The sequence below is a fragment of the Glandiceps talaboti genome, chromosome 5 (genome assembly GCF_964340395.1).
Source record: "Glandiceps talaboti chromosome 5, keGlaTala1.1, whole genome shotgun sequence".
Lineage (NCBI taxonomy): Eukaryota > Metazoa > Hemichordata > Enteropneusta > Spengelidae > Glandiceps > Glandiceps talaboti.
The window spans coordinates 10,647,638-10,662,955 of record NC_135553.1 but is presented as its reverse complement, the minus strand read 5'-3'; the positions used below and the strand labels follow the sequence as shown (position 1 = coordinate 10,662,955).

General features: G+C 39.2%; 1 protein-coding gene across 1 annotated transcript; it reads right to left on the bottom strand.

The window, feature by feature from the left end:
* Positions 1-422: 422 nt before the first annotated feature.
* On the bottom strand, positions 423-14,928 carry LOC144435338 (uncharacterized). Its single transcript, XM_078123934.1, has 17 exons — positions 14,862-14,928; positions 12,785-12,907; positions 11,726-12,070; positions 11,161-11,238; positions 10,513-10,626; positions 10,018-10,131; positions 9,260-9,697; positions 4,913-9,034; positions 4,579-4,692; positions 4,267-4,380; positions 3,099-4,130; positions 2,488-2,601; positions 2,222-2,335; positions 1,939-2,052; positions 1,616-1,729; positions 1,274-1,387; positions 423-550 (listed from the first exon to the last, which is right to left on the bottom strand). The coding sequence occupies exons 1-17, from the start codon at positions 14,926-14,928 to the stop codon at positions 423-425; spliced, it is 7,359 nt and encodes a 2,452-aa protein (XP_077980060.1).
* Between the last annotated feature and the right edge of the window lie 390 nt (positions 14,929-15,318).

Sequence of the window (15,318 nt, the reverse complement as noted above, 5' to 3'; positions counted from 1 at the left end):
TTCAGTTCTGATGATAAAAGAAAGACATTGGTAATGCAAACGACAATTGACACTTAGTCTAACAAGACCTGAAATGATTATCTTCTGTATAAAGAAATTTGTTTTGCAGTACTATAGTGTTTTTACCTGTTTGACAGTTGACGCCACTCCATCCTTGCAGACAGTTACACGTGAAATAATTGTAGTAGTTCAAACACTGACCACCGTTCAGGCAGGGGTTACTTAGGCATGGGTTAAGCTCTGGAAGACAAAGACAAAGAAACTATTTGCTTATCTGTAAATTTTTGAACCTTTTTGTTTTTGGTAGTTTTGACAAATCGATCAATAACATAACCAGTTATATATCAAATTTGTTCACTCGTGTATTTTCCTCACAGTGTTAAAAATGATTCGAACATCTGCTTCGCCAAGTATATATTGTTCTATTTGCTCTTACCAGTCTCACAGTTTGCACCACCCCAGCCATCCAAACACTGACAAGTGAAGTGTGTGTAATGGTTTGTACAGGCACCACCATTCTGACAAGGACCAGTAGCACAAGCATCAACAGCTAGGAAGACAAAAAACAAATGATATACTGTAAGTATTTCTTTTATGTAAATTATACAAAATGCTTTGTGCAAAGTTTTGAAATGTGGAAGAAAATCTAAGAGTCACCATATATAGTTTTACTTTGAGTTTTAAAAATTATTAAATTCTCTTTCTGGCATCTCTGTCACTTTTTCGCACTAATTATTACCATTTCCCTCGCATAGTGAAGGGACACTTTTTCCTGCACTTTGACATGGAATTCTAATATTTGACGTGTCGTTTTTGTGCTAACTTGTTGCTAATATTTGACAATGGTCAGTCTTATGGACACACCTAATAAATATCATGTCAATGAAGATTTTGGTTATTTACACAAACTAAGTACCTTGGCTGCATGTTTGACCACTCCATTCTCTTGGACACCTACACGTGAAGTAGGAGACGTAGTTATTACATTGTCCACCATTATTGCAAGGCTGACTTAGGCAGGGATTTACTTCTGTGAAGGAGAAAAATGAACAACGATTTACTACTTGGTCAGCGAAATCCAACGCTAAAACTTCATCAATGATGAACCACGCATGACTGTGTATACTGGGTGAACTGCATTTATAACGTTTACAACGAATTGAGTGAGCTTTTCCATTATATAGTATTGTTAAATGTGTTCAAAGTTAAATGTTTCGGTCAAAACTTTGTTTACATACAATCTAAGAAAGAAATTAGACAAAAGCTAGCATACCTTCTTCGCATCTAGTTCCAGTCCATCCATTTGTACAGGAGCATGTGAAGTAACTGTAGAAGTTACGACATCCACCACCATTCAGACAGGGGTCACTCAAACATGGATTCAACTCTGAAAAAAAAATCGAACTTCGTGATTTCTTTGGTAAACTTTAATCTCAGAATCACATCACCCAATTACTAGTAACATGATTCGATTGGGAAACTGTTAGACACTATTGTTGAATCTAAAGAAAATCCATAGAAACCATTGTGGTTAACACATAAAAGTGTTATCAAAGACTTATTTCCAATGTGATACCTTCATTTCTATTTGAAATATATTGATCTCTTCACTTACCAGTTTCGCAGTTCTGACCATTCCATCCTTGTGTGCAAGTGCAGGTATAGTAAGTGTGGAAGTTGTTGCACATACCACCATTCAGACAAGGAGTGATAACACATGCATCGATTTCTGGAATAAAATGTTGAAATTCACTATCTGATTTCTCTCCAAATCAAGTAAATCCCATGGTGACCATAATTTCTTTCCAGATTTAAAATTGTTAAAGTAAATTCTAGATCTATAAAGAGTATATCTTGGTATGTTACTACACTTTTACATCAATAAAGAGTAGAATATTGTGAAAACTCAGAAATTAGCACAATAGATGTTATACATACCTGTCTCACATTTCACTCCGGTGTATTCTTGGGTACAGAAACACTCGAATTGATTGTTTTGGTTCATACAGGTGCCACCATTTAAACATGGACTGCTTGCACATTCATCAATATCTAAATGATGAAACAGGACCAATCTATGTTAATCCATGTCTTTGAACAATTAATGTAAACAGTGTAATGGGTATAATAGTATATCAGTATATCTGCATATTGTTTTTCAGTGCTAACTTTACACATCACACATAAAACGCCTCGTAGACAAGTGATCCAAGTTACATACCTATCTCACAGTCATTGCCTATCCAGCCTGCTGCACATGCGCACAGGTAATTGTTTTGAAGATTAGTACAGACACCATTATTTCTGCATGGCTGACTGGAGCATTCGTCAAAATCTATAATTAGAATATTAAAATGTATTAATCATCTTAAACAACCAGTATAAAAACGTTACATCAATGAAGTTGAGAGGATAGAGTTAACATGAACATTGATCAGTATCATAGAAAATGCAATTGCAAGAAGCAAGAAAGAAGTATATATTTACCTTCTTGACATTCAGACCCGGTCCATCCAGGTGCACACTCACATGTGTAATGTGTATGATGGTTAACACAGGTGGCTCCGTTGCCACAGGGGTTTGTAGAACACTTGTTGATTTCTGGTTTGCATGAAAACAAATTAACACTTCCGTTAAATTTTGAATACAAAATAATGAGGAATGTATTTCTACTGAAGTATATGGTTTTTATGTATCCTACTATGGAGTTCACAGTGTGACATTTTCTACATTGCTGTTCAATATGCAATGACTTTAATTACATACATGTATATATGCACCACAACAAAGCACCTGTCAGTGATAGTAGGTTACCTCCATGTATTCACATGTATTTGCTGATATTTGACCACATTATGCACAGTTATCTGGCATATTAGATTTTTACATTTACTTGTTCCCGTTTTATATAATTTTTCTCAAATTTCGTAAAGTCTCAGCTAACATTGATAGATGGAGATCTATGTTGTATTATATTGTATTGCATTGCATTGTATTGTATTGTATTGTATTGTAGGGTATTGTAGGGTATTGTAGTATATTGTATTGTAGGGTATTGCATTGTAGTGTATTGCATTGCGTTGTGTAAAAATGCATACCTGTTTCACAGTCCTTTCCAGCATATTGGTATGTACAAGTACAAGCATATCGACTTGGTGGTAGAAGATTGTAACAAGTGCCACCATTCTGACAGATTGGGTTGAAGCACTCATCAATGTCCGTCTCACAATTTGTACCAGTCCAACCAGGTTCACAGATACAAGTATAGGCGTTCTGTAAGTCGACACACGTAGCACCATTAAAGCATGGGTCATTAGCACACTCATCAGTATCAACTTGGCAGTTGATACCATGCCAGCCTGGGGTACATTGGCACTTGTAACCGTTGACTCGATCTGTACAGACACCACCATTCAAGCATGGATTGATTACGCAGTCATCTATGTTGATCTGACAGTTTGCTCCTGAGTACCCAGTCACGCATGTACATTGGTAAGCAGCCATCATATCTGTACAGGTAGCACCATTGAGGCATGGGTTGCTGCTACATTCATCGATATTGGCTTCACAGTTGATACCAGCCCAACCTAAGACACAGACACACTGGTACGAATTGAACAGATTCAAGCATGTTGCACCATTCAGACATGGTGATACTGAACATTCATCAAAGTCCGATTCACAATGGGCTCCGGTCCAGCCAGGAATACAGGTACAAGTGTAAGAGTTTATAAGGTCTTGACAGATTCCTCCATTTTGACAGGGACCACTGGCACACTCATCGAAGTTGACTTCACAGTTTACACCCGTCCAGCCAGGTAAGCAACCACATTCATATCTGCCAATGAAGTCATTACAGATACCACCATTCTGACATGGATTATGGAAACACTCATCAACTTCATTTCCACAGTTGAACCCTTCCCAACCTGTGACACATGTACATCTGAAAGAGTTCAGCAGATTGCTGCACACCGCACCATTTAGACAAGGATTACTGGCACACTCATCAAAATCGATTTCACAGTTGCTACCAATCCAGCCAGGAACACAGTCGCATATGTATGAATTGACTTGGTCTCGGCATACTCCTCCATTCAAACAAGGAGAACTGGAACACTCATCGACATCTGCAACCAAAGAGATTACATGTAATGTGTTTCGTAGTATATGTATATGCAAAAGACATTAAAAGTAAAAAAAAAGAACTTCTGTAAAGTACCCAAAGAGTAAATGTCAACGCTAAAGTTCCAACTCACAACTCACCTATTTCACATCTAAGACCTGTCCACCCTTGATCGCACTGACAAGTGTATTGATTCACTCCATCTGTACAAGCTCCACCATTCAAACATGGGTTACTGACACATTCGTCTATGTCTACAAAAAACACAATATTCAATCATTTGAATGAAAGCAACATGTCAGTCAATATTGTATGTGCGGTGCGAGTAATGCAGGAGTAATTTGTTGTTCGTGAAGAAAACAGCATCTCAGCCATATTGACGACAGATTTGTGTTAAGAAGATAAGAATCGAAAGGATTGCAATGTGGATACAAACTTTTTTCGTTACTTACTAGTTTCGCAGTTCACTCCTCTGTATCCAAACACACAGCTGCAAGTGTATCCAGTTAATCCATCGACACAGGTGGCTCCATTCAAACAAGGTGCAGCATCACAGAAATTGAAGTCTGAAATTGTATGAAAGAAATATGAAACATGACTAGGATTCGTCATTTCTGAACTTATTTCAAAATATTGCCAAATTGGATATATGATATCTGCATGTTATATTTCTGTCATTAAATCAATGGAATGTAAACACTTAAGAGGGAGGAACAACATTTTATTTCCTTCTTGAATTGGTTGGATAACTTTTTCATATGATAGAAATGTTTCTTTCATACTTACCAATATCACAGTTAGTACCAATCCATCCAATAGGACAGTCACATCTGTAGGCATTGAGCAGGTTGACACAAGTACCACCATTACGACAGGGACTAACTGCACATTCATCAATGTCTAGCTCACAATGGATACCTTGCCATCCTGGTGCACAAGTACAGGTGTATTTGTTGACAAGATCATTGCACTGACCACCATTCAAACATGGACCACTGGTACATTCGTCAACATTGGTATCACAAGTGACACCAATCCATCCTGGAGCACAGTCACATCTGTAGGAGTTGAGGAGGTCTGCACAAATGCCACCATTTGAACAGGGAGTGCTGATGCATTCATTAAAGTCGACGTCACAATTTGCACCAACCCAGCCTGGCTGGCATGTACATATGTAGCCATTCAACACATCTCTACAGGTACCACCATTTGAACATGGACTACTGGCACACTCGTTAATGTCAATCTCACAGAGAGTGCCAGTCCAGCCAGAAACACATTCACATGAGTAACCATTTATGGAATCTTGGCAAATAGCACCATTCAAACATGGGTTGCTGGCACACTCATCGATGTTTACTTCACAGAGATTACCATTCCAGCCAGGTCCACAGATACAAGTGTACTTGCCAACAGCATCTGCACACGTTCCACCATTTAGACAAGGGTTGCTGGCACACTCGTTTATGTTCATCTGACAATTAACACCAGCCCAACCATAAACACAAGCACATGAATACCCATTTATCGAGTCAGTGCAAGATCCGGCATTGAGGCATGGGTTGCTTGCACACTCATTGATATTGATTTCACATAAGTCCCCATTCCATCCAGCAAGACAGGCGCAGGTGTAGCCATTTATGATGTCATTACATGTTCCACCATTCAGACATGGGTTACTGATACACTCATTGATATTGACCCCACAAAGGATACCATCCCAACCAGACATACAGGTACATGTGAACCCATTGATAATGTCATTGCAGGTTGCTCCATTCAGACAAGGGCTACTTGAACACTCGTTGACATCAATCTCACATCTGTTGCCACTCCAACCAAGTAGACAGGTACACGTATAACTATTAATGAAGTCACCACATGCAGCACCATTCAGACATGGATTACTTGCACATTCATTGATGTTGGTCTGACAGAAGTCGCCACTCCATCCAGCAACACAGAGACAGGTGTAGCCATTGATACCATCATTGCAGGTAGCACCATTTAGACAAGGATTACTGGCACATTCGTTGACATTCATCTCACAGAAGTCACCACTCCAACCAATACTACAGAAGCATGTGTATCCATTGATGCCATCTTCACAGAAACCACCATTCTGACAAGGGTTGCTGGCACATTCATCAATGTTGATCTGACAGAAGTCACCACCCCAGCCAGAGACACAGATACAGGTGTATCCATTTATACCATCAGTACAAGTGGCACTATTTAGACAAGGGTTGCTTGCACATTCATTGAAATTGATTTGACAAAAGTCACCACTCCAACCAGCAAGGCAGGAACATGTGTACCCATTGATGCCATCTGCACAGGTGCCACTATTTAGACATGGGTTGCTGGCACACTCATTGATATTGATTTGACAAAAGTCACCACTCCAACCAACATTACAGAAACAGGTGTATCCATTGATGCCATCTTCACAGACTCCACCATTCTGACAAGGGTTGCTGGCACATTCGTTGATATTAATTTGGCAGAAGTCGCCACTCCATCCTAAATTACAAGCACAGATGTAACCATTAATACCATCATTACAAGTGGCGCCATTCAGACAAGGGCTGCTGGAACATTCGTTGACATTGATCTCACAGAAGTCACCACTCCAACCAATACTACAGAAGCATGTGTATCCATTGATGCCATCTTCACAGAAGCCACCATTCTGACAAGGGTTGCTGGAACATTCATCAATGTTGATCTGACAGACATCACCACTCCAACCAACAACACAAACACAGGTGTATCCATTTATACCATCAGTACAAGTGGCACCATTTAGACAAGGGTTGCTTGCACATTCATTGAAATTGATTTGACAAAAGTCACCACGCCAACCAGCAAGGCAGGAACATGTGTAACCATTAATGCCATCTGCACAGGTGCCACCATTGAGACATGGGTTGCTTGCACATTCATTGATATTGATCTCACAGAAGTCACCACTCCAACCAATACTACAGAAGCATGTGTATCCATTGATGCCATCTTCACAGAAGCCACCATTCTGACAAGGGTTGCTGGAACATTCATCAATGTTGATCTGACAGAAGTCACCACCCCAGCCAGAGACACAGGCACAGGTGTATCCATTTATACCATCAGTACAAGTGGCACCATTTAGACAAGGGTTGCTAGCACATTCATTGAAGTTGATTTGACAAAAGTCACCACGCCAACCAGCAAGGCAGGAACATGTGTAACCATTGATGCCATCTGCACAGGTGCCACCATTGAAACATGGGTTGCTGGAACATTCGTTGACATTGATCTCACAGAAGTCTCCACTCCAACCAATACTACAGAAACACGTATATCCATTGATACCATCTTCACAGAAACCACCATTCTGACAAGGGTTGCTGGAACATTCATCAATGTTGATTTGGCAGAAGTCACCACTCCATCCTAAAGTACAAGCACAGATGTAACCATTAATACCATCATTACAAGTGGCGCCATTCAGACAAGGGTTGCTGGCACATTCGTTTATGTTGACCTGACAGAAGTCACCACTCCATCCAGCAACACAGGCACAGGTGTATCCATTTATACCATCATTGCAAGTGGCACCATTGAGACAAGGGTTGCTGGCACATTCGTTGATGTTGATTTGGCAGAAGTCACCACTCCATCCTAAAGTACAATCACAGGTGTAACCATTAACACCGTCATTGCAGGATCCACCGTTAAGACATGGGTTGCTAGCACATTCGTTAATATTGATCTCACAGAAGTCACCACTCCAACCAACACTACAGAAGCATGTATATCCATTGATGCTATCTTCACAGAAACCACCATTCTGACAAGGGTTGCTGGCACATTCATCAATGTTGATCTGACAGAAGTCACCACCCCAGCCAGAGACACAGATACAGGTGTATCCATTTATACCATCAGTACAAGTGGCACCATTTAGACAAGGGTTGCTAGCACATTCATTGAAGTTGATTTGACAAAAGTCACCACGCCAACCAGCAAGGCAGGAACATGTGTAACCATTAATGCCATCTGCACAGGTGCCACCATTGAGACATGGGTTGCTTGCACATTCATTGATATTGATCTCACAGAAGTCACCACTCCAACCAACACTACAGAAACATGTGTATCCATTGATGCCATCTTCACAGAATCCACCATTCTGACAAGGGTTGCTGGCACATTCGTTGATGTTGATCTGACAGAAGTCACCACCCCAGCCAGAGACACAGGCACAGGTGTATCCATTTATACCATCAGTACAAGTGGCACCATTTAGACAAGGGTTACTTGCACATTCATTGAAGTTGATTTGACAAAAGTCACCACGCCATCCAGCAAGGCAGGAACATGTGTAACCATTAATGCCATCTGCACAGGTGCCACCATTGAGACATGGGTTGCTTGCACATTCATTGATATTGATCTCACAGAAGTCACCACCCCAAGCAACACTACAGAAACATGTGTATCCATTGATGCCATCTTCACAGAAACCACCATTCTGACAAGGGTTGCTGGCACATTCGTTGATGTTGATCTGACAGAAGTCACCACCCCAGCCAGAGACACAGATACAGGTGTATCCATTTATACCATCAGTACAAGTTGCACCATTTAGACAAGGGTTGCTGGCACATTCATTAATATTGATCTGACAGAAATCGCCACTCCATCCAGCAAGGCAGGAACATGTGTACCCATTGATGCGATCATTGCAAGTGCCACCATTCAGACAAGGGTTGCTGGCACATTCATTGATGTTGATCCCACATAAAATGCCAGTCCAACCAGACACACAGTTACAAGTAAACATGTTGATTTGATCAATACAGGCCCCACCATTCAAGCAGGGGTTGCTGGAGCATTCATTAACATCGATTTCACAGTTTATACCTGTGTATCCAGGTACACAATCACATGTGTACTGGTTCAACAGGTCATTACAACTGCCACCATTCTGACATGGGTTAATGAAGCATTCGTTGATATCAACATCGCAGTTGGTACCTGTCCATCCTGAAAAACAGCTACAGGTGTACAAACTGATTAGATCGTTGCAGGTACCGTGTACGCATGGACTACTGGAACATTCATTGATGTCAACTTCGCAGTGGGTACCAGTATAGCCAGAAACACATGCACAGCTGTAGGAGTTGATCAGATCTGTACAGGTGCCGCTATTCTGGCATGGACTACTAGCACATTCATTTATATTAATTTGACAGTAGGTACCTGTCCAGCCTGGTGCACATGTGCAGCTGTAAGCATTGATTAAATCATTACAGGCACCACCATTCAAACATGGAGCACTTGCACACTCATCGATGTCAAGTTCGCATCTTAAACCTGTGTAACCAGCAATGCAGGAACAGATGTATTGGTTGAGACCGTCGGTACATGTACCTTCATTCAAACAGGGACTGCTCAGACACTCATTAAAGTTGGTTTCACAGTTAGCTCCAGTCCAGCCAGGTACACAGGTACAGGAATACATGTTGATCAGATCATTACATGTGCCTCCATTCAAACAAGGTACACTCAGACATTCGTTGATATCTGAAACGACATAATATATAGTTCAGAATATATATGTGTTGGTTTAGACAGCCTCATTTTGTTTAGAATTGGGAAAAGTAGTACAATTCGAGTAACAAATTTGGTAAAACGTGATTAAAAACTAAATATACGGTAGAGACTTATGGTGGGTTAAATTGGTCAATCACATCCTGGGAAGAGACTTCAAGTTGATCAAATCATTACACAAGGGTTGTAGCATTACATATCTGTGACTCATTATGTCACTCGTATTTTCCTTGACTGAACAAAGACAAATGTTGGAGGATAATATATAACTATAGTGATTCTATGCTACTTACTGATTTCACAATGAGTTCCAGTATATCCTGCAGCACAGCTACATGTGTAGTAGTTGACAGCATCCAGACATGTACCACCATTCTGACATGGATTACTAGCACATTCGTTGATATCTGAAAAACGAGAACAACAGCATGACTGTTTAGTTACCATAGATACGTGTGTGGATGATGATTTGGGAAAATTAGATTAAAGACATATTTTCTAACTTTACTCCCTCAAATTCCGAACATGAGGGAGCAACACGATTTCCAACCACTAAAAGATTATTTCTTTTATCATGGTCATGTGAACTTTTCACACATTTCAAATGCGTTGACAGTGATTATTTGAAGAAACATGAAAATACAAAATCACCCACCTCTTTATATTATTCACAAATATTACACAACGTGAATTGTTTACATTCTTAACAAATAATCAAGATATTTTGTCTATAAAACTTTTCTCTCATAAATCTGACGTTCAACTGAGAACACGCCTGCACCACTCACTGATATCACATCGAGTTCCTGTCCATCCTGGTAAACAGTCACAGCTGAAGGCATTGATCAGATTACTACACGTTCCACCATTTTCACAAGGGCTACTGTTACATTCATTTATATCTGTTAATGAAGGGAGAGCATATATGTTTTGTTACTACTGATGATAAGATTAATGTGTATTTACATCTAGTAACTCTGTTTCATAGTACAAGTACTGTAACAGTAGACTTTACCAACTTTGATGATACATATTCAAATGCAGTGTGCCATCATAAAAAATACTGACGAATTGATTATATTAATAACAGTTGTACCAAAGACCAAGATTTTCTTAATTTGTTATTGTAAATAAGTGTGAATTGTAATGGTTTATTGGTTTAGATAAACATTGGCATATGTGGGTCAACATCTTCCAGAACTTTCTGATCATATACAAATATTAGTTTCTGAAAAGTTCACTTGTGTCCCCCTGACTTCAGGTATAAAAACCCTATCAACACTTTGGAACTTTTGGAAAAAAAAAACAGGCTTATGGCATTGAGATGAACATTTTTCTTTCGTTCCGTTTCGTTTCGTTTCGTTTCGTTTCGTTTCGGAGAATATCATAAGCCCGAAAAACAAACTTCAATATACCAATAGAAGTCTGAAACTCACCGATACATGTGTATGAAAATGCTTCATCGATACATTGGTATCCGGGCTGGCACGGGTTACCAGCACACTCGTCAGCATCTAGTGATAAAGGAAAAAAAGAATATCACGATCAAGAACAAGTCTTCTCTAGTAACTGATGGGCAATTCTGTGGGTCGAGGTGTCAAGAGTTATTGTACTTAACCTGTGTTATTATTATCTTTAGTAGTAATGGCTTTAATTTCAATTATATGTTGTCAATTTTGCAGCATAAACCTTGAATTTCTAGAAACGTTCTAAATCATACAAGTTGTTGGATTGTAAATTAGAAATTTGTATATTTTATTTCTCAATCAATTTGAAATAGTGAGCCTCAATACCATAGATTTAATGAATGAATGAATGAATCACATGCTTGTGAAAACAGATTTTCCGTTTGTGAGAAACAATGCCCAGATAATTGTGAATGTTACAATATTTTGTCTCTTAGATCTGCATTAAAGAGAACAATTCGGTTATAAATACTCTATGTGGTTTGACATCGAGGAACACTTCATTTCAAACTTCAACAATTAAATTGAAACTTACCAATCTCAAATGTTATGTTAAATCCACGGAATCGAATATTATGATCGGTGAAAAATGTCACCCAGATCTGATCTTCCTGGATTAAGAACACGTTTGGCTCTGGCATTGTATCTCCCATGAAGGTATACAGAGCATTGTCGAAATTAGTTGTCGTGCCAACACCAATTTCCAAGACGTCTTTTTGCATTTCGGTCTCGAAGAAGTTTATGGTAATTCTCATAGCATGGGCAGTGGGGTAGGAGATGAGATAAACGCAAAACGCTCGGTCGTCATAGAGACCGGGAAAACCGGGTGACGTCAGGTCGAAGTTTTTGACATCGTAGTAGTTTTCACCACAGTTCCCACCTGTGATTGGATAAGAACGGTACAAGTTGGAGGTTTGATTTCTGAACTATAAATGTCGAGAGCAAATAAGGGAATGCAAGGCCCAAAATCACATAGAAATTTACTGGAATGTGCAGACTTTGTTTAAAATGTCAGTTAACAGATACAGTGAGTACACAAATAATAAGATATTGGAAATGAAATGAATACATATACAAAGTTTTCCAAGATTTTGTTTGACATATTTCGATATTCTGACCCCATGGGTAAACAATGTCAGATGACTCATCGGCTTCGTAAAATCCACTTTTACTGTTGATATTATGTCAAATGCTCTAATTTCTCGACTCTGTTGTTCCCTTTTTCTCGACTCTGTCTTTCCTTTCTTTTCAAAATTCTAGTAAATGTCAACAAGTATCAGGTGACGAAACAAAGCTGAAGTGCATTGATGTGAGAAGTAAAGTCGTTGACCTCATTGTAATCCCAGTCCCACTTGAAAAAGGAACTGTGGTGGCGTGCTTCCGTAATAACCCCTCTATAGCGATGACAATGCAGGATGGCGGACCACAGTGAATGCAACTAAGCATGAATTGCATTGTCAAAATTGGGAAGTGAAAGGTACTCTTTAGATGTCATGCGTAGTTTCCTTCCGATACTTTCTTCAACGTGCCGACGGCCCTAGGTTTTTTCAGTGGAAGGATATGAGGTAGTGAATAAAGCATTCAATACATTTACCTGTTCCTAACTCGCAGTTATCTCCTTGCCTCCGATGCGGACAATGGCAACGATATGTGCCCTCCACCAGGGGCACACATGTTCCTCCATTCAAACATGGACTACTTACACAAGCACCACGATCTAGAAATCAAAATGTACATTAACTGTTATCATCACTGATAAAAATGTCCATGTCATTACTTTAGTTATTTTGAAGGTAGGAGAGGTATGAATCCCCATCAGGGATAGATGTAGCAAAAATGACTGGAAAACATTTCTCACAATGTTTAAGAGTTTAGCAGCTGACAGGACAAGTGGTAATCCCATCACCATGGAAATTGATATGCTATAATCCTGAATTTTGAAAGTATGATTTCTATTGCATTGCCATTTGCTTTAACTCATTAAATGTAATTATGTATTTCATTGTCGATATTTCTCAAGATATAATTGATGGCATTCTGTCTGGATTTCACAACCAAATTTGAACAAAAGAAAGAATTTCATCAAAAGGAGGGGTGTTTCCGGTCACATACTTGGGGGTAATATGAGACAGACAGACATAGTACTACCGTAGTAGCCAATGGGCAGAGTTCCGCTAGGAAGTATGAACAGGTGAGAGTGGCGACAACAATGGATTTGGACTCCCCCTCATTACCCATATGCCTAAAATAACGGGGAGGGGGTTGTTAAATTCAAGATGCAATACTATATTAAACAGACACACGCTGATAACAACTGAAAGCTATTCTCTCAGTTTTTAACAACATCGTGTTTTTTCTTTCTCATTTTTAAGCAAAATGTAGTTGATAATACTTTAACGTCACGAAATCGTTATTTCAAATGCTGAATACTAATCTCCTTATACCTGAATACGTGTGCGGGCGTTTTTGATAATAGTTTTGCCTTTTTTCTCTTTTGTTGCATTTTCGACTCTTAATTGAAAAGTAATCTGTATTCCAAGGTTAAGAATATCAGCAGAGACTCATGTCTAGTATTGCCCAAGGCGCAAGAATAACATTTTAGGGTTGTTTTATTAGCACTCTGTTTGACTTCCTTGCTTAAATCCCAGCCTGAATATTGCATGACCTTATTCCGCCGAACCCTTACACCGTTATGTATGAGGAGAGACACGCCTAATAGTTGGATCAGCCTTGTACGTATTGTGCCAAGACACCACCTTCGAAGCGTCTTACTCACGCTTTGTGAGATTGTCAACTACACCCAGCAGCGTGGTTGCTTCAAAGGACATACCTGCTATTGACTGTCTGCTAGGCCGTGACAGCATTATTGATGAAATGTACAGAATGAATGAACCAGGAATCGACAATGCAATTTTAAATATGAATGAAGGTCGGTGAATTAATTACCCATTTCACCTTCGTTGTACACGTAAGAAAGCTATGTTACGATGTGGACACCAAAACATATTAATAAAAACGGTTACAAAAGCTGACATTTTTATCGCAATGGTAAACTTATATTGTAACTACGAAATGTTTTAGTGAGAAAACTTAAGTTTATGTACATCTGAAGTAGTTTACATTGTGATACATATAATGTAAATGGTATGACTGGTACGTATGTCTTCGGCGTGGTTAGGTTTATCAACATTAACTCATCACACAATAGTGGGTATGAAACCTACTCAGTGAACAAAAAGTTTGCCACCCAGTGTTTGAGTCATTACAAGACTGATAGACTTTGGCTGTACACAAGAAACCGGGTTCCACAAACTTTGACAACAATTCCTTGGAGGAAAAAAATACTTCTAGAAAGTCTATTTCAGCACAGACTTGTCTGTCATTTAAGTCATTTTCAAAGACATTATTCATGTTCTCATTATTTTTATTTTATAAGCATGTAGACACGTAATATAGACCCTGTCCGTTGTAAGTCAGAGTGGACGGTTTAATACTTCACTGATTTCCGTGAAACATTCCCGCGTTCGCTGAAACTTAACCACAACATCTAGGTAGGCAGTGATTTAAGACGAAGTAGAACTAAAGCGAAAACTCTCCAATATTCTGTCCTGTCCGAATTGCCAAACATCAAAATAAGCTTTAAAAGTATTTAAAACAATGAAATTTCTTACCTTGTGATAATACATCTGTTATTGCACATGTCAACAGCAAAACGGTGATCAAGTAGTTTAACTTCATATTGCACTAGCCAAATTTTTTTTGAAATGTTCCTTATCTAAAATTCAATCCCCTATAAATTAAAGTAAATCATTGAGTCTAGCCCAGAATAAGAGGCCAACGATGCGAGACTAGACTGGGACTGGATCGACACTGCAGGTCGCACCCTCTACCAAGATATAAAAAGGAATATTATATATATGGGTGTAGTGCTTTCCTTTGTACGGACAGACCTATTAAATTTCATTACAATGGAAGGTGTTGACTGGAATTTCTTGAACGTAAATCACCTTCAAATGTTTACTCTGCCCGTTAGCCGACCGCAATTGGTTGTTCACTATGTGGCTGTTCCGGCATTGGTTAGTACCCTGAAGTCAAAACTGCCGAATCGATGCAAAAAAATGAAAGTTG